The sequence below is a fragment of the Globicephala melas genome, chromosome 10 (assembly GCF_963455315.2).
Source record: "Globicephala melas chromosome 10, mGloMel1.2, whole genome shotgun sequence".
Classification (NCBI taxonomy): Eukaryota; Metazoa; Chordata; class Mammalia; order Artiodactyla; family Delphinidae; genus Globicephala; species Globicephala melas.
Window position 1 is genome coordinate 24,560,468 of NC_083323.1, and position 24,088 is coordinate 24,584,555.

General features: G+C 36.2%; 1 protein-coding gene across 4 annotated transcripts in view; it reads left to right on the forward strand.

Annotated features, from left to right (window-relative positions):
* Window positions 1–24,088, forward strand: part of CDK17 (cyclin dependent kinase 17) — a 99,331-nt gene that overhangs the window by 58,025 nt on the left and 17,218 nt on the right. For all 4 annotated transcript variants that reach the window (XM_060305727.1, XM_060305723.1, XM_060305725.1 and 1 more), the window contains 7 exons: window positions 2,975–3,139; window positions 7,470–7,603; window positions 10,147–10,272; window positions 20,642–20,698; window positions 21,675–21,789; window positions 22,793–22,887; window positions 23,428–23,490. In XM_060305727.1, the coding sequence (XP_060161710.1) occupies window positions 2,975–3,139; window positions 7,470–7,603; window positions 10,147–10,272; window positions 20,642–20,698; window positions 21,675–21,789; window positions 22,793–22,887; window positions 23,428–23,490 (755 nt within the window). The remainder of the gene's footprint in view (window positions 1–2,974; window positions 3,140–7,469; window positions 7,604–10,146; window positions 10,273–20,641; window positions 20,699–21,674; window positions 21,790–22,792; window positions 22,888–23,427; window positions 23,491–24,088) is intronic.

Consider the following 24,088-nt stretch of genomic DNA (forward strand, 5'->3'; position numbering starts at 1 on the left):
CATACTTGACACTTGATTCCAATTGTCCTTTCACATATTGTATTTCATATATTTTTAACAGTCACTCTATTGGAGATTTAAAATTTTTCTTTGGATAAATATTTTTAATGTAGGTTATCACTAAAAGCTGTGGTGGGGTGCGGAGAGTATGTATGAAAGTAATTTTGCAGCCAAGTCTGCTGGCCTTCTGGTTCTGCCTTTGTGTAGTATATCCTAAATCTGCCTGCTTCTCTTCATCCTAGTCCAGGCCACCATTATTTGTTGCTTCGAGTACTATACAATAGTCTCCTCCTCCTGTTTCCCTTCTGTTGTTTTCCTATCATCTGTTCTCCAGCAGCAACCAGAGTGATGTTTAAAAATTTTTTTAATTTTTGATAATTAATAGATTCAGGGGAAGTTGCAGAGATAGTATGAGAGGTTGCTTGTACCTTCTCTCAGTACCCCCACCCCCCCGCTTTTGGTTACACCTTCTGTGACTATAGAACATTGTCAAACGCAGGAAATTAACATTGGAATAAAGCGTCAATATAATTCTATGTCATTTTATCACATGTGTGGATTCATGTAACCACCAGTGCAGTCAGGATAAAGAGCTACTCAGCTGCCACAAAGAGACCGCTCGCATGCTACCCCTTTATAAGTCGTCCCTGCCTCCTTACCTCCCACTATCCCTGACCCCTCAGAGTGGTATTTTTAAAACATGAATCAGATCATATTACCTCCTACTTCAGAGCTACCATAACTGCTTCCAATCTCAGAGTGAAATTTAGACTTCTGTGGTGACATATAAATCTGCTTCTCTCTCTGATCTTACTTAATAACACTGTTCCCCCCACAATTACTACTATAGCTACACTTGCTTTCTTTCTGTTTCTCTGATGCAGTGGTTCTCAAAGTGTGACCCCTGGACGAGTAACATCAGCATCACCTGGGAATTTGTTAGAGATGCAAATTTTTGGATTCAATGCCTGACTTACTGAATCAGGAGGTCTGGGGGTGGGACCCAGAAATCTTGTGTTTTAACAAGTCTTTGAAGGTGATGCTGAAACATGCTAAAGTTTGAGGACCATTGCTCTAATAAGTCAAACTCTTTGCCACATGCTGACTTCTGCAGTAGCTTTTCCCTTTGTCTGGAATATCTTCTAACCCACCACTCACCCATCTTCCTATGACTGGCTCTTTCTTGCATTTATACTTATTTTGAAAATACCTCTACAGAGAGAACTTTTTTCAGTATTCCAGTGTAAAATAACCACTCATTTATTTTTTACTATATCTCTCTATTTTAATCTTTTGCATATTACCTGTCATTATCTGATATTTTTCTTATTAGTTTCTTATCTTTTTTCCCCTTAAGTAGTTTTTATAGTTTCAAAGAGTACTACCTTGTTTGTTTTGTTTACTTCTTCATGCCCAGGGCCTGGAAGAGTGCTTGTCAAATGGTAAGCACACAATAAATATCCCCTGAATAATTGAATGTATTTATGATCTCTGTTTTTTGTTTTGTTTTGTTTTTTTGCAATATTCCCCAGTACTATAAAGCTATGTTTCCCAGGATAACTTCAGAGAGCAACTAAAACGAATGTCTCTAGGCAGAATATTTATATATTATGATTGCAGATATGAAATATTATAACCTAGAAAGAGAAGATGTTTCTTATAGTTCTAGCCTGTATCCCCGAGTGTTTGTAACTAATTTATATGTTCATGACAGATACCCTCTTCCCATTCATTGTTAAATCATTGTTTGTTTCGCTAGGCTTAGGTTAAGATCCCCAAATCTTTGATCAGCTAGCTATTGCCAAGGAATGTACAGGCATGGGACATGGACTGATGTTCTGCTTTACTAGTTATGCATTTCCCCTACCTCCAGTCTGGTGTTCTACCCAGAGTAGATGACCTAGGCCTTGTGTGATCCTTGAGGGCTCTTTTGCCCCATCCTCCTCCTCTCTGCTCCTTTTAGGCAGCCATTATTAGTCGAGGCGCAAGCCCAGTGGCCTTCTTGGCTCATTTTTCATAAGCCCATGCCATGGTCTTTCTTGTTCTGTGGATCTGAACCACCCGGTCCTGCCAGTTGTTCTCTGTGTCTGATAAATCTTTACATGTAGAGGAATCTCCTCATCAGGAAATAATCCTTACTCCTGATTATCAGCTACAAAAGAAGAGCCAGCTGCATGTTAGAGGAAAAGATACTCAGAGAAGCCCACTTCCTTTTAAAATTCCTGACTACTACCAGTAAAAACGTAATTCTAATACAGAAGACTGTGAGTCACAGAAGACTTCATGTCCTTAACAGTTACCAAAGCTCTTTGGAGGTGGAAAGGCGTCATGAGATTCCCTATAAACATTATAAAACAGGATCTCCCCCATTTAGAATTAAATAATTTTTAAGTATTTTTGTAATGTTTCTGCATGGTTATAGGCCTATGATTTTTTTAAAAAAACTCTTTATAGTAAAAAATTCCAATTTGGGGTAATAAATTTCAGAACTTCTATATTGATCTGTACTTAAGTACTTCTGTTTTATTTACTAACTTGACATATTTTTTGAATGTCTAGCAAGTAGGGATATAAGTTACTTCAGGCCAGGATCATGTCTTTTATATTCTACAGCATGCCTAATCATAAAGCCTATAAGAGGCAGTCAGTAAACGTAGAATTATGGAAACAGTCTTGAGATGTATTAAACAAATCAAAAATCTTTGGGCTATATTAGTAATTTTGTGATTGCTAACCAATTTTGACTATATTAAAAATCGGTAATTAAGTTACTAGATCAATTCCAAATAATGAAGAATTTTCTGTATTTTTTCATAGAAATTATTTTAATTCTAGTACTTTATATACATAGCCAAAGAAATGAGGTTAAATGTAACGATCTCTATCATAATCTTTGTTTTGTTTTCTCTCTTGCTTTCTCAATCCTTCTCATGTGATCCTGGATGGAATGATTTTTGGATTCTCTGAACCACAGAGCCTATCGTGAAGAATGGCAGACCTCCAACCTCTCACAGTATGCATTCCTTCCTCCACCAGTACACAGGGTCCTTCAAGAAGCCTCCATTGCGGAGACCACATAGCGTTATTGGAGGAAGCCTTGGCTCCTTCATGGCAATGCCCAGAAATGGAAGCAGATTAGGTAATTTGTTTTTTTAAAAAATTTTCTGACTGTAACTTATGTCCATAGCTAGGTTTTAGTTGTATGCAAGTCAGCCAGCCTTTATTATCTAGTTTTTTTTGTAAGGTAAAAATCAAGTTGAGAATAAGAGGGAGAGCAGAAAGATGGAAAGGTCTAGAGAGGCAGTAGTGCTGACACTACAGAGGAATAATATTTGAAAATCTGTCCACCAGGAAGAAAACAAAACCCTTAAGAGGTGGATGCAGGATTTCAAGATGAATAGCAGTTTGAGATGGTGCTTAATTTAGGGTCATACTTAGTAACTCCAGATTATCACCATTTGATAGCTTAGTGTAATAATTAGTACATATGATGATTACCTGAGTTGTTATTCTTACATCACTGTGTCATTTTAAATATCTAGGAAAAATATATATCTGCAAGTTTCTGTTTATTTCTCTGGTCTTTTTTGATGGTTTCTTATTTATTTATCATGTTTTGTTTTTAAATAATTTTAAGTATAATTATTTTATAGTCTTATGACATAATTATATTTACTGAAGTTCCTGAGGGTTTTATTCTGCTTCTTGCTTTATCTGCTTACTCTAGCCATAGTAGATTATTTTCTCATGTGTTTTGTTAATTTTAGGAGGATGAGCTTATTATCTACAGGGGGGGTTTGTCTGTGGCTTACACTGGTTCATGAGAGATGATGGTTAAAATTTTCAGAAATTTTGCAAGCTGATTGTTAAACATAGCTATTATTAAAATTTAAATTATATACACATACAATTAAGTAAACTAAATTAAAAACAAAGGTAATGAATACTCAAAAGTCATTATTTCCTAATTATTTTACTACACTTTACTGTTGTCTATGCTTTGGGGGTTATTTATTTCTATTACATCTGAATAGTCAAAATACTGTGTCATGGTGTGCCCATTTCCCAACTGCATGTTCAGTGATGCCATGTGGGTAGCTTGAGGTTGGCCATGAACAGAGTATTTACCCCACAGAAGTTGGAAAACACTTCAAATCAGGGCTTAATTTATTGTTCTCTTGATTGTCTAGACTAGGGGTTGGCAAATTTTTTCTGTAAAGGGCCAGGCAGTAAAAATTTTTGAGGTTTTGTGGGCCATATATGGTCTGTTGCATAATCTTCTTTTTAAAATAATTCTTTAAAGATGCCAAAACCATTTTTAGCTCAGGGCCATACAAAAACAGGTCACATATGCTGATCCTTGGTCTAAACTTAAGAAAGTGACGTTGAAAACGTTAGTAATGCAGATTAAATTTAAAAATGTGTTGTCTGTCTGTAGCTGTTGCATTGTGAATTACACAAAAATTGAGCCATTTGAGAAGTAAATATTCTTCAGTTACTTAGAAACTATTACCTGATTCAGGAAAGAAGTTGCTCATACCAGTGACAAATGAGTGAAGTCTTGACGTAAGCCTCCATCATTTCACTTTTGTCTTGTTGACGGAAATGAAAATACCAACTGGTATCCGTGTCGGAACTATACTTGGCTCGGTAATGACATGAGTTGTTTCTTGGTTGAGTCAGATGCTACTCAAGATTTTTGATCTGTGCTAGTCTGAGATTAATATGCTCCTTTGTAGTCCTCATGCAGAAGAGCAGATTTCTTTTTTAAGTCTGCCTTTTACTGAAGATGTAGCTCTTTGAGAGTCTCGTGCCTTTCTAAAGGAGCTCTCATTTGCAGGTGGGACACCCGAGGCTTCATCTTTTATCTCAGGTGGCTGCTAAATCCAAGCACATTCTTACCAAAATAAAAAGCCCATCCCAAGAAAGTGACAGAATCAATTTTTGCATAACAACTTTGGACTTTCAGTTCTCTGTCTTTGCTTCCTAGGTATTAAACATATATTCATGCAAACTTAGCTATACATTATAAACTATATTTTTATTCAACATTTCCTTGAGGAAGGAAGATTTTTAAATTTTGCTGGAAGTGGAAGGCATGGTTAAATTATCTTTAACATTTTAAAAGTGTGGCAGTAAAGAATGCTTGGCCTCGGATGTATTAAATACCATTGGATTAGGAATTAGTCACCCAATAAATACATTGACTTTCACTGCCATGTTAATAAATATTTTTTGTTCAGATGGGATAAAATTTCTCCAGAAATCTCTGTGTCATTGAAGTATATTCTTTTTTTTTTTTTTTTTTGCGGTACGCGGGCCTCTCACTGTTGTGGCCTCTCCCGTTGCGGAGCACAGGCTCCGGACGCGCAGGCTCAGCAGCCGTGGCTCACGGGCTCAGCCGCTCCACGGCATGCGGGATCTTCCCGGACCGGAGCACGAACCCATGTCCCCTGCATCGGCAGGTGGACTCTCAACCACTGTGCCACCAGGGAAGCCCGATTGAAGTATATTCTTAAATTACATATTGGTTTATTAAAAACCATTATTACTATTTGCAGCTGCTTATCAGTGTGAAAAAGAATTTTCTTAATAATGTGTTATCAAGACAAAATACAGAAATGTATGAATTCTAAGACTGATTTGATGAGACCCTGGAGTTCAATTTTTTTGTTAATTTAAACAGTTCTTATATTTGTATAAGTAAATGTTAACTAAAAGCTCAAATTTATAATTATGAAATACTATTTTTATTTATTTTACATGTTGATATTTCATATAACATTTCATTTGAAAGAAAAGGTCCAGTTGTTTAGTCCATTCTTTGATTTTTTTTTTTAGTTAATATTTAATTCAGTAGAACATTTGTTGAGCCACCTACTAAGTATCATGAACTTTGTTCGGTTCTAGGAATAGAAAAGTGAATAAGCCAAATTCTTGCCCCAAGGATCTTATAACTTGGTATAAAACAACGTGAACCAAAAAATGCTCTTCAGTGCAGTAGGTGTGCTAGGTGTGGGTACAGTAGTCATCTGTGTCTGAGAGTAGAAAAGACTTCATGAGTGCTGATGACATATGTGCATAGTTTTGAAGAATGGGTTCACCAAATTGATAAAATGAAGAAAGGCATCTCTTACAGATAAGGAAAAAAAAAAAAGCTTGTTAAAGCACTGCAGTGTGAAACAACATGATACTTTTGGGGGAGTGAATAACTCTGTGGAGTGGACTGGTGGCAAGAGATGTGTTTGAGATCTAGCATTTGTTTCTGGTGGGCTGTTCTAGATGAATTAGAGGATGATTGACCAATGCAAATTTATGAGCAGATACAGAAGTATACAAGTTTGTTTTTAATATTCCCAAATGGAATTAATCTCTCTCCCCTCTACTACCATTTATCTTTTTTTTTTTTTTTTTTTTTTTGCCGTATGCGGCCTCTCACTGTTGTGGCCTCTCCCGCTCCGGACGCGCAGGCTCAGCAGCCATGTTTCACGGGCCCAGCCGCTGTGCGGCACACGAGATCTTCCCGCACCGGGGCACGAACCCGCGTCCCCTGCATCGGCAGGCGGACTCTCAACCACTGTGCCACTAGGGAAGCCCCCCATTTATCTTTTATCCCTATTTAAAAAATATCATAATCCGGGCTTCCCTGGTGGCGCAGTGGTTGGGAGTCCGCCTGCCGATGCAGGGGACGCGGGTTTGTGCCGCGGGGCGGCGTCTGGAGCCTGTGCTCTGCGGCGGGAGGGGCCGCAGCGGTGAGAGGCCCGCGTACCCAAAACAAAACAAAACAAAAGAAATATCATAATCCACCTTGCCATGTAAGTGTAATATGTTTTGGCCCCTAGTAGATTTTGTGGTACTTGCTTTGTAGTTATAATACAAAGTAGATACTCAGTGAATACTTTTTGAATTGTTTTTTAACACAGGGAGGTGGGAAGCTGCATTAGCAGCTGTAAAACAGTTTTTAAAAAGAATATTCAAAGAACCATTTCATTTGGCTATAGACCCAATACCCATTATTTCATGGAAAGAATACTAAACTAAATAAAAGACCAGGTTTCTATTTTAGGTCTGCCTTTAAGCTCTGTGACCTTTGAAAGTCATTTAACCTTTCAAGGTGTCAGTTTCCAGATCTGGAAAATAAGAGAATTGACTAAAATAATCCTCAAGTGTTATTTTCGGTCTCTAATTTTAATATTCAACTCTTGGTAATAACTTGAATGTTAGTTTTTTAAAATAGCTTTTCATAATCTGAGAGCATAAAAGGATTTATACTACTGTTTTAGGACATTTGTTCTAAGTGTGCAGTTTTTATTAACTGCACACCTATGGTACCCAGAATGTAAAAGACTTCTTATGCTATGATTTTTATGTGTTGGCTGTCTACATCTTACCTGTGGTGATAATACATTGATATAGTAGAATTTAATACATCTTTTCTAAGATAAATAATGTTTCATTTTCTGATACAGATATTGTTCATGAAAATCTAAAAATGGGATCAGATGGTGAGAGTGACCAAGCTTCTGGGACATCATCTGATGAAGTCCAGTCACCTACGGGTGTTTGTCTTAGAAATCGTATACATAGACGGATCTCAATGGAGGTACCATTTAAAAAATACAAATATGCCTGTGTTTGTGTGTATAAATATATATGTATAAATATGCATATATATGTGTGTGTGTGTATATATATATATACATATATATATATGTGTGTGTGTCAAACAGAATAAATGCCTATTTGAAAATGTTGATTAGGGCAGTGACCACCTGTAAGAAAGTTGTTTCTTTGCATTAGCAAAAACTAGTCTGTGAATATTATTTTTTTCTAATTACTATACCAAGGCAAGTATACATTAATTATACTTAAACATTCTGCAAAATACTATGTAGGGTCTCTGTAAGGGATGTGGATTTTCAAAAGTTTCAGAAATCCAGGATGATACATTAGGAAAGTCTTCTTTGTAGAAACAAACAAAAAAATATATATATATATTTTTTGGTACGCGGGCCTCTCACTGTTGTGGCCTCTCCCGTTGTGGAGCACAGGCTCCGGATGCTCAGGCTCAGCGGCCATGGCTCACGGGCCCAGCTGCTCTGCGGCATGTGGGATCTTCCCAGACTGGGGCACGAACCCGTGTCCCCTGCATCAGCAAGCGGACTCTCAACCACTGCGTCACCAGGGAAGCCCTGTAGAAAATATTTTAATTATATTTTTGAGATTCATCTAGATACTACAAATTTTATAAGTATTTTATTTCAGATTTCAAAAAGTATGCATAAAATAAGCACCAGCTTTTTTTTCTTTATAAATATGGATATCACTTCCTTTATGGTTTTTATACCTACTGATCTCTAGCACATATAAGTTATTTCTCCATGTAAAAGGATGAAGAGCTCATTTCCTTTTCTTTGTCAATGTTATGTATAACCTTGAGGACAGAAGTTGATTATGAATATTATTTCCATATATATTGTAGATTAAAATAATTTTCTCCAAAAAATTGAACATGTTTTAAAATAAGAATATTGTTATTTTTTGAGTGCTATTGAGTTAATGATGATTAGGGTATTTATCCTATTGGTTGATTGTATTTTCACTGATCAAAGATTGCTTCTGAATCAGTTACAGAAAACAATATCAGTTTCTAAATGGTAAAAATAGCATTTTCAACTACTGAAATCAACTTGATATCTGTTCATATCACTGTATAAATTATATCACAGTAGTAATAAAAGGGCTTCGCTGGTGGCGCAGTGTTTCAGAATCTGCCTGCCAGTGCAGGGGACACGGGTTCGAGCCCTGGTCAGGGAGGATCCACATGCCGCGGAGCAACTAAGCCCGTGTGCCACAACTACTGAGCCTGTGCTCTAGAGCCCATGCTCTAGAGCCTGTGAGCCACAACTGCCAAGCCCGTGTGCCACAACTACTGAAGCCTGTGCACCTAGAACCTGTGCTCCACAATAAGAGAAGCCATGGCAATGAGAAGCCCACGCACCGCAATGAAGAGTAGCCCCCACTCACCGCAACTAGAGAAAGACTGTGCGCAGCAACAGACCCAATGCAGCCAAAAATAAATAAATAAATTTATTTTAAAAAATAGTAATAAAAATAATAATTATTTTTCTTCACCATATATGTGATTTTCTTTATCATATGTTTAAAAATTTTATTTAATATTAGGATCTATATCTGGATTTTCTCATTCTTCCATTGAGCTGTATATTTTTTTTTCCCCAAAGAGACACACTCTTGGTTTTGTTTTTTTAATTGTATAATTTAGTATCTGGAAAGACTTCTTTCTTAACACCCACGCACCCCCACATATATACTTATTTGAGAATGTTTCTGGATGTTTTCTATTTATTCTTCTAGATAAATTATAAACATTTTGTTTCATTCCAAGAATAATGCCTGTGATTTGTTTAGGGTTATGTAAAATATAAAACTAATATGGGAGGATTATCATCATTTTATTTCTCTTATCATTTGAGAACATGATACAAATCTATACTTAAGCCATATCTCTCTCAATAAATATGTATACAATTCCTATACATCTCAACTTTGTTTCGTGGTTTGGTTACTATTTTGAACAGTAGGGATTTATTTTTAAAGGATTTATGTTTCTTGGAGTGATAATATAGGCAAGATCTCTTTTTATGTTTCTCGCAGTTCACATAATACAGTGAAATAGAAATGCCTTTTACTTCTTCCCATTGGCATAGCAATAATAAAATATTTCAACTGTCTCACTGTGTTGCATGCAAAATCATACAATATCCACTTGGTTATTTAAACCAATCGCATTTTGTGGTAGACTTTGCCTATTCTTACTATGGTATAATAATGTCAAAATTATTTCCATGTTGAATTTATCAGTGAAGGGACTCAAATAACTGGGTTGTAGAATACCATTTCTGTTAAACTATATTGTATACTTTTGCTTACAGTAAATAAATACATTGGCATTCAGTATATTATATATAATTAATGTAGGTAACTTTACAATTGCAATAAAACTTTATAGTTATTGATCACTAAGAAATAATATGTTAGAGCCCATGAATCCAAAAGTAAAATGCCCTTGTCTTTTCTGTTTGTGGTTACCTACAAATATCTTTTTTTCCTGCTTTTTTAAAGGATTTAAATAAGCGGTTATCGCTGCCTGCAGATATCAGAATACCTGATGGATATCTTGAAAAGTTGCAGATAAACAGTCCACCATTTGATCAACCAATGAGCCGAAGGTCTCGGAGAGCTTCTTTAGTAAGTTTTTAAGTCTACTATACCTGCACCATCAGATCTGGTTGTTTGATTTTCTGGGTATAAACATTTTATATTAATTTTTATATTTAATTGTTGAATAGCTAAAGTTTATTATGTTGCTTTCTGGATTTTGTCATTTTCCCTTCCTAAGGGTTTAACGATATTATATTGGAATAGAATTTAAGGTATATTTTATTTTTTGGTAAATTTTACTGATACATGCTAGATGTACAGAATATGTACTAGATATACAGAAAAGTACATAAGCCATAATTGTATAGCTCCATGAATTTTTGTAAAGTTAACATACCTGTGTAACAAGTACCCAGATAAATGAAATTCCAAAAATCCCAGAAAACCTGTCCTGCCACTTCTTTGTTCACTTTCTGTCCTCACTTCCTTAACTTTAGCCATTATCCCTGCCTTCCAAGGCCAAAGATTAGTTTTACGTATGTTTCCCACTTTTTTTTTTTCCTAGAAAGTGGCAGTGTTTCTAAATTTCCACACACATCCACACCTACAGGGTTTTTTTGTTTTATTTATTTATCTATCTATCTATCTATCTATTTATTTATTTTTGGCTGTGTTGGGTCTTTGTTTCTGTGCGAGGACTTTCTCCAGTTGCGGCAAGTGGGGGCCACTCTTCATCACGGTGTGCGGGCCTCTCACTATCGCGGCCACTCTTGTTGCGGAGCACAGGCTCCAGACGCGCAGGCTTAGTAGTTATGGTTCACGGGCCTAGTTGCTCCGCGGCATGTGGGATCCTTCCAGGCCAGGGCTCGAACCCGTGTCCCCTGCATTGGCAGGCAGATTCTCAACCACTGCACCACCAGGGAAGCCCTTTCCCACTGTTTTGATTATATTATGTTTATAGTGTTTTAATATCAGGAAAGACTTCTTTATTCTCATTTACATACACATTCTTATTTATTTAAAAAATGCATTTGATATTCTTTTTCTGATTATTCTTAAACTTTTGAACTTTATGTAATTATGAATATACAAATTATTAAAATACATTTTATTGAAATATATAAAAATGTGTATTTATACAAGTTTATATATATAGTATACAATAAATATCCTACCTATTATGTATGTATTATGTATGTACACATGTGTATCCTTTTGTGATTGACTTGTTCAGTGTTGTGCTTGTTTTTCATTTAGGTTATTGCATGTGGTTATGTAATTCATTTGTTCTTTTTGTTGCATGGTATTCCATTGTGTGAGTATGCTATATTTTATCCAGTCTTCTGCTGATGGATGTTTACATTTGAGTTTTTAGTTTTGGCTATGATCAAATATTGCTTCTATCACTATTCCTGTTCATGTGTTTCGGTTAACATATGTAAGCATTTCTGTTGGTTGCATATCTAGGAGTGGAATTGTTGGATCAGATTGTATGCATATATTCAGCTCTTCTAGGTATTGTCAAAATAGTTTCTGAAGTGATTATACCATTTTACACTGCCATCACCAGTATATGAGAGTTCTAGTTGCTCTCCATGCAGTTTTTTTTAAAATAAATTTATTTATTCATTTTTGGCTACGTTGGGTCTTTGTTGCTGTGCACAGGCTTTCTCTAGTTGTGGCGAGTGGGGGCTACTCTTTGTTGCAGTGCACGGGCTTCTCGTTGCGGAGCACGGGCTCTAGGCACGCGGGCTTCAGTAGTTGTGGCACGTGGGCTCAGTAGTTGTGGCTCGAGGCTCTAGAGCACAGGCTCGGTGCACAGGCTTAGGCATGTGAGATCTTCCTGGACCAGGGATTGAACCCGTGTCCCCTGCATTGGCAGGTGGATTCTTAACCACTGCATCACCAGGGAAGCCCCTCTCCATTAGATTTTCTGATATTGTTTCTCTTTTTAAAAAATTTTTTTTTAACTTTTCTGGTGAGTGTATAGTGCTGTCTCATTGTGGTTTTTTTTTTTCATTTTCCTGATGCCTTAAGTTGAACACCTTTCTAATATTTATTGGCCATTTAGATATCCTCTTCTTTGAATTAAGTGTTCAAATCTGTTATCTCTTTACTCTTGGACTTTCTGCCTTTTTCTTATTGGTTTGTTAGGAATTCTTTGTACATTTTGTATAAAGGACCTTTGTCAGTTACATGTCTTGCAGATATCTTCTCCCAATCTGTAGCAGTTGACCCAGCACTGCTAATTTTAAAAATTTTTTTTTTATATATATATATTTTTTATAAATTTGTTTATTTATTTTTGGCTGCGTTGGGTGTCGTTGCTGTGCGCGGGCTTTTCACTAGTTGTGGTGAGCGGGGGCCACTCTTCGTTGTGGTGCGCAACCTTCTCATTGCAGTGGCCTCTCATGTTGCGGAGCACGGGCTCTAGGCACGTGGGCCTCAGTAGTTGTGGCTTGCGGGCTCTAGAGTACAGGCTCAGTAGTTGTGGCTTGCGGGCTCTAGAGTACAGGCTCAGTAGTTTTGGTGCACGGGCTTCGTTGCTCCACGGCATGTGGGATCTTCCCAGACCAGGGCTCAAACCCGTGTGTCCTGCATTGGCAGGCAGATTCTCAACCACTGCGGCACCAGGGAAGCCCAGCACTGCTTATTGAAAGGATAGCTTTCCCCATTGCAGTGTCACCTTTGAAATAAATTGAGATGATTGTGTATGTGAGGATCTGTTTTGGATGACTTTAGTTCTATGGTAGAAGTATATATAAAGTGCTATGAGACAATTACAGAGACAGCAAGTAAAATGTCTTTGAACATCACAGGCTTATAGTGCTTAAGCTGGCTCTAGAAGGATCGGTAGTTATTTGACATTCACCATTATACAACAAGGTTAAGGTGTAATACCAACTTGACTTTGGTATAGGTTATGATCATCATAATTTTGCATCACTGCTTAAGACATTTTTATTCAAGTAACTTTGTCATTTAATTACCAGCTTGCAAGTATTCTTTGGTTATCAATTTTTATTAAAGATCGATACTTAAGTTTTGGAGTTAGTAAATATTTCAGATTGGGACTAAAGGTATGGTTTAATCACCGAAGCTATCATCTAAGACCTGTCTTTTTCAGTGTACATGAAATTAAGGAAAACAGTGCCCTCTAATGAATGTTAAGTGACTGGAGTTTTTATTGTGTTGAGTGTTCCTACCTACCTCCCTTGCTTTTTGATCTGAAATGGCTTATAGATTTCAGATTAATCATGCCAGCTCTGTTCTGGGTTTCTACTGATTCATCCTTTTCATTATCTATCTACCTTACTAAAGCCATGGTTTCTTTGAAGTATATTAGAAAATTATTCTTCAATACCCTAGGTTTATATGTGAAGGGGAAGGATTAGGGAATGCATGGAAAGGAGATGGGAAAAGAAAAATATTCTTCACATTTGTTAGAGCTCATGTTTCCATGGATGATATACTCTTTATCTAAAAAAAATATGTTTTACAAGACAAAATATAAAATTTTGTCTTTCTAAAAGGATAAAACGTTGTTTTTTTGTTTTCAATAGCAGTATATTATAAGTAGGGTAGTAAAAATAAAATAAATCCTTTGTTTGAGTAGGAAATAAGAAACCAGTCAGAGAGTTCATTTCTGGTAGAGAAAGACATAAAATAGGGCTGATTGGTTCTTCTATGAATTTATGATCATCAGCCTCAGTTGGATTCTCAGTATCACTTGGCTGCCCTATTGTATTTCTCTGGTTAATTCTTCCCCTCTCTAAGCAGATGACCTCTCCCACTACATGACAGAAGAGAGAAGCCACTAACCAGAAACCCTCTCATTTTCTGAATTACACTAATTCTTCTCTTTCCTTTCTTCAATATTGAGGAATTGTCCTTCTTCCTATCCCATCTCCTCAGGATGCTTAGAGTATTTGTTATTCCTATACACTCATGTATAGTCAGTCTCCCTCTCTTGCTGAATCCTTTCTATTGACTTTTTATTTAAATAAGTTTTTTTATTTTAGAGTAGTTATAGATTTACAGAAAAATTTAAAAGATCATATAGAGAGTTCTCATATACCACATACTCAGTTACCCCTGTTATTAACATTTTACATTAGTTTAGTACATTTTTCACAACTAAGGAAACCAGTATTGGTACATTACTATTAACTAAACTCTGTACTTTGTTCAAATTTCCCTAGTTTTCCACTAATATCTTTTTTTTCCCAGGATCCCATCCAGAACACATTACATTTAGTCATTCTATCTCATATTAAAGATATTGGTTATTAGATTGGTGAAGTGTTATTTAATATTCATTTATAGTTGATAAGAAATGGAATATTCTGACTCTTAACATACTGAGTTAAACATTAGACTAGTGGGAAAGCCCATAGGCAGATAGTGATTTGTTAGAGCATTGTTGCACTTACAGTGATGGCATGCCCCGTGGAAGTTTTCTGAGAGTGTTAAGTGCAGCTTTAGTAGACTAAGTCTGTGCATGAAAGTGTCTCATTTTATTGAAGTTCAAGTTATACACATTTTAAGAATCTGCCTCTTCCTAAACAATGAGTTTTGGATTCCTCATTCATGACTTTACCAATATATATCATATGTAGTCCTTGTTTCTAAGAATAGATGAGAAAATAGGGTATCAAGTCCTGATGTCTCTCAGAAATAATAAATATATTATGTGGTGTGGAAGTGAGGTTCAAAGTCCACCCACAACTTAATTTACCTTTGGCATATTATGGTCAGGGTTAAGGTGGTAGTATGATGATGATGACAGCACATTTTTGCAAGACAAATGATCAAGTAGAATAGAGATTCTCAGTCTCTTTTCTGCCCCCCACATATGTAAGAACACATTTCTGTCAGTAACAGTAACTCGGTAAATCTCACAAGGAGGGAAATGGGTGTTTGAAAAATCTCCCTTTGCCCCCAGTGTTTCTTATATACACATTCACTTTTAGAATGGCATCTATAGAACTTTTGCATGTATTTCAGTTGTTTTGAAACTCAATTAGAACTGCATTGCCAGCATGTTAATACATCTTTATAACTTTGATAGAGTGATTATATTGCCAGAGCCAAAGTAATCAAGAAATACCCCATAATACTCGATGCTACTTACAAGTTACCCTGAATTATAGGAATCTGGCTATTATAAATTATATTTTTGTTTAATTTTCATGTGCTTATGGTACAAGAGCTGATTGAACAGGAATTTGCTTGGTTTTCCAAAAAGCCAAGTATTCTCTTAGAGCAATGAAGTATGAGAAAAAAATTACCTTTGTTTGGAAAGCAGAATTAAGGAAATGTTTATGTTGTATTAAAATGCAAAGCTTACTGTTCCATTCCTTTAGCTGTTATTTCTGTTTATATGAGACTTTAAAAATATTCTAAAGTAATCTAGGATGGAACTCAGTCTAGATTGTGAACTTATGAAAGCAGGAATCATATCTGTCTTCTTCACTATATCCCCAGTACCTAGTATTGTGCTTGGTAAATATTGAATAAATGAGCTTTGTCCTTTGTCCTCTGAATAATTTCCGTAGGAGAGCGTGTCAACAAGCTAGTCATTATATCTATTGTTAATCTTGTCATGTTCAGCAGATAAAAATGCAAGCAAAATTTTCTAGAAATTCCATATAAAGATTCAGTAAGTAATATTTGGATGTAATAAATCCTAAAGGTTGGGAATCATTAAAATGTTGTGAGGTGGGTACACTTACTCTGAATTGGGTTGTGGCAGATAATTCCAGTATTTACCTTCTTTTTAAAAAGCAGACTTTCAGCATATATTAATGATCTCACTAAGTTTCATTCTTTGAAGAGTGACTCTTTGTAGTGTTAATTTTTGATGCATCTCTTACAGTTTATTCTTTATATACTTCATATGATACAGTAAATCTCTACAACATTTTTATCTTTATAATCTTGAATTTATAGTTCATTTATACACTCTTTAAAGCAAATCTCAGCATTTTTGTCATAGTCACCATTGGACCAAAGTGTACTTGATCTTTTAAGGGCATGCTAGTATTTATTCACTTAAGGTAAAAGAATGAATAAGAAAATTTCCCAACTCCTGATAAGAAAAAGTTCCCAGGAATTCCCTGGTGGTCCAGTGGTTAGGACTCTGTGCTTTCACTGCTGAGGGCACAGGTTCAATTCCTGGTCAGGGAACTAAGATCCCACAAGCCACGCAACGTAGCCAAAAAATAAACAAAAAAGTTCCTAGCTTGTAGTTATATTTTTCTATGTGCTTCTTATTGTTACAGATAATGACATTTTTATTATATTTTGGGGGGGGATGTTTATTATTTTGTTCTTACTAGTTTCCATTTATTCTTTAAATATAGTTCTTTTTTCCTTCATAAAGAAATGTGATATAAGACTTAAAATTCATGGCAGAATAGTTCCATGTTTGTGAATTTAATCACCTGAATTCTAGAGGTAGGTATAAGAAAATAAACATATTCTATCATAGTTTGTGTGACCTTGGTAATTAACCTTTTTTTAAGTGTTAAGGTAATATGTAAATAGACTATAAAAACATGCAGGGCTTCCCTGGTGGCGCAGTGGTTGAGAGGCCACCTGCCGATGCAGGAGACACGGGTTCGTGCCCCGGTCTGGGAAGATCCCACATGCCACGGAGCGGCTGGGCCCATGAGCCATGGCCGCTCAGCCTGCGCATCCGGAGCCTGTGCTCCGTAATGGGAGAGGCCACAACAGTGAGAGGCCCACATACTGCAAAAAAAAAAAAAAAAAGGTGTCCCCAAAAAAACATGCAAAGTCAAAAGGTTATTCAGAATCAGGTTCTCATGCACCAGATGGTGGGCTATTTGCCACATTTTCCATATTAAAATAAAAAACTCCATTTGTATTTAGCAGGTGTTGTTTAGTGTAGTTTTACCTTATCATTCTGTATAATTATTGATAATAGAAAGCAAGGACTTAATATCTGTGAGTCATATATAAGATAGTACATGGGTGGATGGTGCATGATGGTTCCAAAATCTCACTTTTTTAATTTTTTTTTTTTTTTTTTTTTTTTTGCGGTACGCGGGGCTCTCACTGTTGTGGCCTCTCGCGTTGCGGAGCACAGGCTCCGGACGTGCAGGCTCAGCGGCCGTGGCTCACGGGCCCAGCCGCTCCGCGGCATGTGGGATATTCCCGGACTCGGGCACGAACCCGCGTCCCCTGCATTGGCAGGCGGACTCTCAACCACTGTGCCACCAGGGAAGCCCTAATTAATTTTTTTTTAAAAAATACCATATATAGAGAAAAGTCTTTAAGAGTGCAGAAAGAAGCAATTTTTCAGTCATTCAGTAATACTGCCTGTGACCACAGTTTTCATTAGTTTTCCAAAATTGAATTAAGTACTATTAGATATGCAGTTTTCCTCATGACTTTTATTTTATTTTATTTTTAATTTATTTATTTAATTTATTTATTTTAGGCTGTGTTGGATCTTCATTGCTGCACATGGGCTTTCTCTATTTGGGGTGATCTGAGGGCTACTCTTTGTTGCAGTATGTGTGCTTTTTATTGCAGTGGCTTCTCATTGTGGAGCACAGGCTCTAGGCACGCAGGCTTCAGTAGTTGTGGCACGAGGGCTCAGTAGAGTGCAGCCTCAGTAGTTGTGGCGCACGGGCTTAGTTACTCTGCAGCCTGTGGAATCTTCCCGGACCAGGGCTCGAACCTGTGTCCCCTGCATTGGCAGGCGGATTCTTAACCACTGCACCACCAGGGAAGTCCCTGCATGACTTTTAAATGGATACATATCCTTATAACAAAAGGATAGAAACAGTTCCTTTGAGAGGCCTCTGCTACTTCTGGCCATTCAGGTTGGGGCAGTTTATCCTTTTGTTCCAAGTGGTGAGAGATGTTAAGTCAAATATTAATTGTCAAGTATCATTTTTATTTTATTCAACACCTCCAGAAAAAATTGTGTATAACCTCCAGAATTTGACTAAAACATAGTATTTAATGATCCAGCCTTATTTATACACCTTTGAGAGCTGAGGTTATATATAAAAGAACATTATTCCCTTCACTGGCTATTTATTTAAGGGCATTAGTATCACTCTAAAGTGAGAAGTGAATTTTTAGATTATTATTGCCTTTTGCACTATCTACAAAGGGTTACTAGAAAGCAGTTTAAGAAAATTCTTATTCTTCTCCTCTGTTTAACTTTTCCCCCCCCCGATTTCTGCTCTCAATCCCTAAATTTTTATCACTTTGTTTTTTCTTTTTTTCCTAAATCTTTTGTGTTAGGGTTTTTTGTTCTGTTTGTTTTTAGTTTTTAAATACTGGGTTTCCATTACATATTTGAGTATTCCATCTATCTCATTTATTGACTCCATAGAAAGTAGTCAAACAATCTCAAGGTTTAAAAGCAATGGCTTTAAGAACTCACTTTTAAACCCCTTTTTTGGGGATGGAGGGGACTGATTTAGGTTTATATTGCTTCTTCTGTGTTAGCCATTTCCTGATTCATAATAGAGTATGACTTGCAGTTGTCTTTTTTGTTATATTTTGGTGGGAAAACCTGAAATAAATAGTATTTTGTTTTTTGCAGGCCTTCCTAGGGAACACAAAGATTGGTGAAGGAAAATATGTAGGAAAATTATTTATTTTGCAGTGTTGTTAAAAAGAAAATCATGTAGTTACCTTTTATAAAATTCTTTAGTATCTTAAAATGCCTGTGGTATCTTAAAATTTCAGGATCTTAAAATAGGACAAAATTTTTTCATAGCAGAATTTTTTCTAATTAATTTTTATTGGAGTATAGTTGCTTTCCAATGTTGTGTTACTTTCTACTGCACAGCAGAATGAATCAGCCATACATATACGTATATTCCCCCTCCCTTTTGGATTTCCCTCCCATTTAGGACACCACAGTGCATTAAGTAGAGTTCCCTGTGCTATACAGTATGGTCCCCTCACTTGTCTATTTTATACATAGTATCAGTAGTGTATATGTATCAATCCTAATCTCATTTCTTCCCACCCTACCCCTTTCCCCCTTGGTATCCATACATTTGTTCTCTACGTCTCTGTCTCTGTTTCTGCTTTGCAAATAAGGTAATCTATACCATTTTTCTAGATTCCACATATATGCATTAATATATATTTGTTTTTCTCTTTTTTATTTTTATACAACAGGTTCTTATTAGTTATCTATTTTATACATATTAGTGTATATATGTCAATTCCAATTTCCCAATTCATCACCCACCCCCGGCCCCCTTTCCCCTCTTGGTGTCCATACGGTGTTCTCTACATCTGAGTCTCTATTTCTGCCTTGCAAACCGGTTCATCTGTACCATTTTTCTAGATTCCACATATATGCGTTAATATATATTTGTTTTTCTCTTTCTGACTTATTTCACTCTGTATGACACTCTCTAGATCCATCCACATCTCTACAAATGACCTAGTTTTGTTCCTTTTTACAGCTGAGTAATATTCCATTGTGTATATATGTACCACATCTTCTTTACCCATTCCTCTGTTGATGGACATTTAGGTTGCTTCCATGTCCTGACTATTGTAAATAGTGCCACTGTGAACATCGTGGTATGTGTATCATTTTGAATTACGGTTTTCTCTGGGTATATGCCCAGTAGCTGGATCATATGGTAATTCTATCTTTAGTTTTTTAAGGAACCTCCATACTGTTTTCCATAGTGGCTGTATCAATTTACATTCCCACCAACAGTGCAAGAGGGTTCCCTTTTCTCCACACCCTCTCCAGCATTTATTGTTTGTAGATGTTTTGATGATGCCCATTCTGATCAGTGTTAGGTGATAGATACCTCATTGTAGTTTTGATAATAGCAGAATGTTTTTTGTTTGTTTGTTTTTATTTATTTTTGGCTGTGTTGGGTCTTTGTTGCTGTGTGCAGGCTTTCTCTAGTTGTGGGAGTGGGGGCTACTCTTCGTTGTGGTGCGTGGGCTTCTCACTGTGGTAGCTTCTCTTGTTGCGGAGCATGGGCTCTAGGTGCACGGGCTTCAGTAGCTGCAGCATGCGGGCTCAGTAGTTGTGGCTTGTGTGCTCTAGAGCACAGGCTCAGTAGTTGTGGCACACAGGCTTAGTTGCTCTGTGGCATGTGGGGTCTTCCCTGACCAGGGATCGAGCCTGTGTCTCCTGCATTGGCAGGTGGATTCTTAACCACTGTGCCACTAGGGAAGTCCCTATAGCAGACTGTTACTCGATCTATGTAAAAGATGGGTTGACAACTTTAATTGTGAACTTTGATAGTTTTGAACCTTTGAATATTCCAGTTTTTAAAATTTATTTTAAAATTGGACAGATGTTCAACAATTTAATTATAATCAGATTTTTCTATTCCAAGACACTCCTCAGAGCAGGAGGGTTTCAGAAATTGAGGCAGTGATGAATTGAAATTTTAAGAATACTAAATTTATAATTGTTTGCTTTCAGTCAGAAATTGGGTTTGGAAAAATGGAAACCTACATCAAATTGGAAAAGCTTGGAGAGGTAAGTTAATACTTATTTCAAACATGTAAGGTGCATTTTTTTCTTGTTCATCATCTAAAAGATTATATCTTGTTCTGAAAAAGCAACAGAATGTTAAAAGGAAAATACCTTTAATTCTTGATATCATCCCATCCGTGTGAGAAGAAATGAGTTTTTTTAATAGCCTTATAACCTGATATTGAAGCATAAAATATTGTGCTTTCTTGGTAACAAAATAGACATTTATTTGTTAGTTAGCTTCCTGGTATTCTTTGTGCCATCATGTGGGAAATTGCATGTGTTCAAACTTGTGAAAAATCAAAATACTATCTTTAAGGTTAAAGACACATCTCATTAAAGGTTAAGGAAATTCTTGACCCATAAGACCTTGGTTTTCTTGAAGTTGCTACTAGTACTGACTAATTTTGAAATGGTCTACCTCCCAGAGTGAGAAAGTGAGAAGAAAATAATAGAATTAGTTACTAGGGAGGCCTTAAGGGAGTTTGAGAACTATCCTGGAAATGATAGAAGAAATCTATAGAATATATTTGTTTTTTAAAGGAGAGCTCTAGCATACAAAGATTCTGAAAAGTCTGAAAACGGGTAAAGTTTCATAATATGTTAGTTAAATTTTCAGTTTTCACTTACTGTGCTTAATCTCCACATACCATTGCAGTTAAAGTACCTTTGATTCCAAATCTATTGATTCAGTTATTAATCTAATACGAAGCACAAAAAGTAAATTAAATATTCTCCCTATGTTTTCATACCTTTGAAGCACTCTGTAGGGTTGTAAGAGTAAGGAAGCTGTGTGTATGGAACTGAAAGTCCTCTTAGCTATAGGAAAACCAAGATTAATCATGGTGGGGTTTTCCTTGCAAGATAGAATTTAACACATGCTTAGAAATTAGAAATTTAGTTAGGGCTCTTTATTGTGTAGATGATATAGATAGACTCATGATATTTTTGATGTGTCTTTCAAAAATATATTTTATAGGGTACATATGCAACAGTATATAAAGGAAGAAGTAAATTGACAGAGAATTTGGTGGCATTGAAAGAGATCCGGTTGGAACATGAAGAAGGTGCACCCTGCACAGCAATAAGAGAAGGTATAATTTGTACTTTTGTGAGCAGAATGTATTATGAAATTTATGTAGAATATTTTAAAACCAAAGCTATGTAATAAGAGTTCATTTTTTGTAAGCACAAGGAGCTCAGATATAGAAATAGTACATGACTGGAAAATATATGCCACTACAGCTTATGGCATCTCATTGAGGAGAAAGAATACAGTAAAACAAGGCCCTGGGGGGAGGGGGGGAAGCAATAGCTAAAGCTGAAAGATTTAATAAAAGGAATTAGATATGTTATTGTACTGCTTATAATGAAGTACTATGAAGTCATTAAAGATTGTTGTCACAGACAAATATTTGACATTGGGAAATGTTATAGGTGCATGGGGGAAAGCTAACTATAAATAGTATATACAGGATGTAAATATATTTATATAATGGTACGATTTTTTTTAAAAAGATTATCCAGAAAATAGTTTGAGGCAACTGACAAGCAATTTGAAGGAAAAAAAGGTACCTTGGACTTTATGTCTAAATTAATCCTAGAAGTCTCAATAAGTTAACATTTGAGAAAAAAAGATGTCATGGAGAGTATTAATGTAATATTGATAATTTTTTTTTTTTTTTGCGGTATGCGGGCCTCTTACTGTTGTGGCCTCTCCCGCTGTGGAGCACAGGCTCCGGACGCGCAGGTCCAGCGGCCATGGCCCAAGGGCCCAGCCGCTCCACAGCATGTGGGATCCTCCCAGACCGGGGCACGAAACCGTGTCCCCTGCATCGGCAGGCGGACTCTCAACCACTGCGCCACCAGGGAAACCCCTGAGGATAATTTAAGAATTAAAAATATCAAACCCAGAACCATAAAAGAAAAGAAAAAAATTGATTCTATTAAAATTTCTACTACAAATTCCTTTGGTGGATTATTGTTTTAAATTTAAGAGACTCCTAAACTCAATCATTCATATGTTAAATTTAGGATTTTTTTTAAAAAGACTGGCTACCACAGATTAAGTAATTGGCTTTCTTTTTTGTTTTGCAGTTTCACTATTAAAGGATCTAAAACATGCAAATATAGTAACGCTACATGACATTGTTCACACAGATAAATCTTTGACTCTGGTCTTTGAGTATCTGGTAAGCATTTACTAAATGATAAAACATAGCAAATTGAATTTTTTAACAGCCCCGGGGACATTATTGTTATTAGTATTTAATTAAATTATGTGTGGTGCATTCAGTATCTTTCCTCAAAAAACAACTTATTTTTCTGAAAAAGAATATGTATATATATATGTATTTATAGCTGAATCACTTTGCTTTACACCAGACACTAACACAACATTGTAAATCAACTATACTTCAATTAAAATAATTTTTTTTTTTTTTGTGGTACACGGCCCTCTCACTGTTGTGGCCTCTCCCATTGTGGAGCACAGGCTCCGGACGCGCAGGCTCAGCGGCCATGGCTCACGGGCCTAGCCTTTCCGCAGCATGTGGGATCTTCCCGGACCAGGGCATGAACCTGTGTCCCCTGCATCGGCAGGCAGACTCTCAACCACTGCGCCACCAGGGAAGCCCCCCCCCAAATTTTTTTTTAAACTAAACACTATTAAGTAAATCAGTCATGCCTTCTCAAAACTATGTATCACGTAGTAAAGTGCTGTATTTTTTCAGGATAAAGATCTAAAACAGTACATGGATGACTGTGGAAACATCATGAGTATGCACAATGTTAAGGTATGCTTTAGTGTGTCATTTTAAATTTTATTTAAAGTACAGACAAACACTTAAGCATAGATGAACTACATTACGTATGAAATATGCTTCAGAATTTTCTGTTAGGCATTTTAAATAGGTTATTGTCCTCTGAACATATTTACTCAGAACTTCTGTTTACTACACTATAGTATTTCTTAGAATCAGACCTTTTTATAGAACTACTTCATTTAAAAAGTTTTAAAAAGTACTTTTGAGGAGTTTGAGGATTTTGAGCACGAGCTACCCTTGCTCCTTGCTTGGCTCTGCAATAAACCTTTCTCTGCTCCAAAAAAAAACAAAAATAAAAACTTTTGACAATTTCCTTTCACATTATAACATTGATTCTCTTAGATATATGTAGAATACATTTATAGGTATATTCTGCTTAAAAAGAAAATGACATGCCTATTATATCAAAATCCAAATGTTTAAGATCAATGAAAATGATTAGTGCATTCTGCAAAGGGCCTCCTTTATATGGCAAACTCCCCTAAAGTATTTAGAATGGTATTTAATTATAAAACAACTTTTCAGGGTACTAATCTAATGAGTAAGGCCAGGAACCTGCATAGGTATT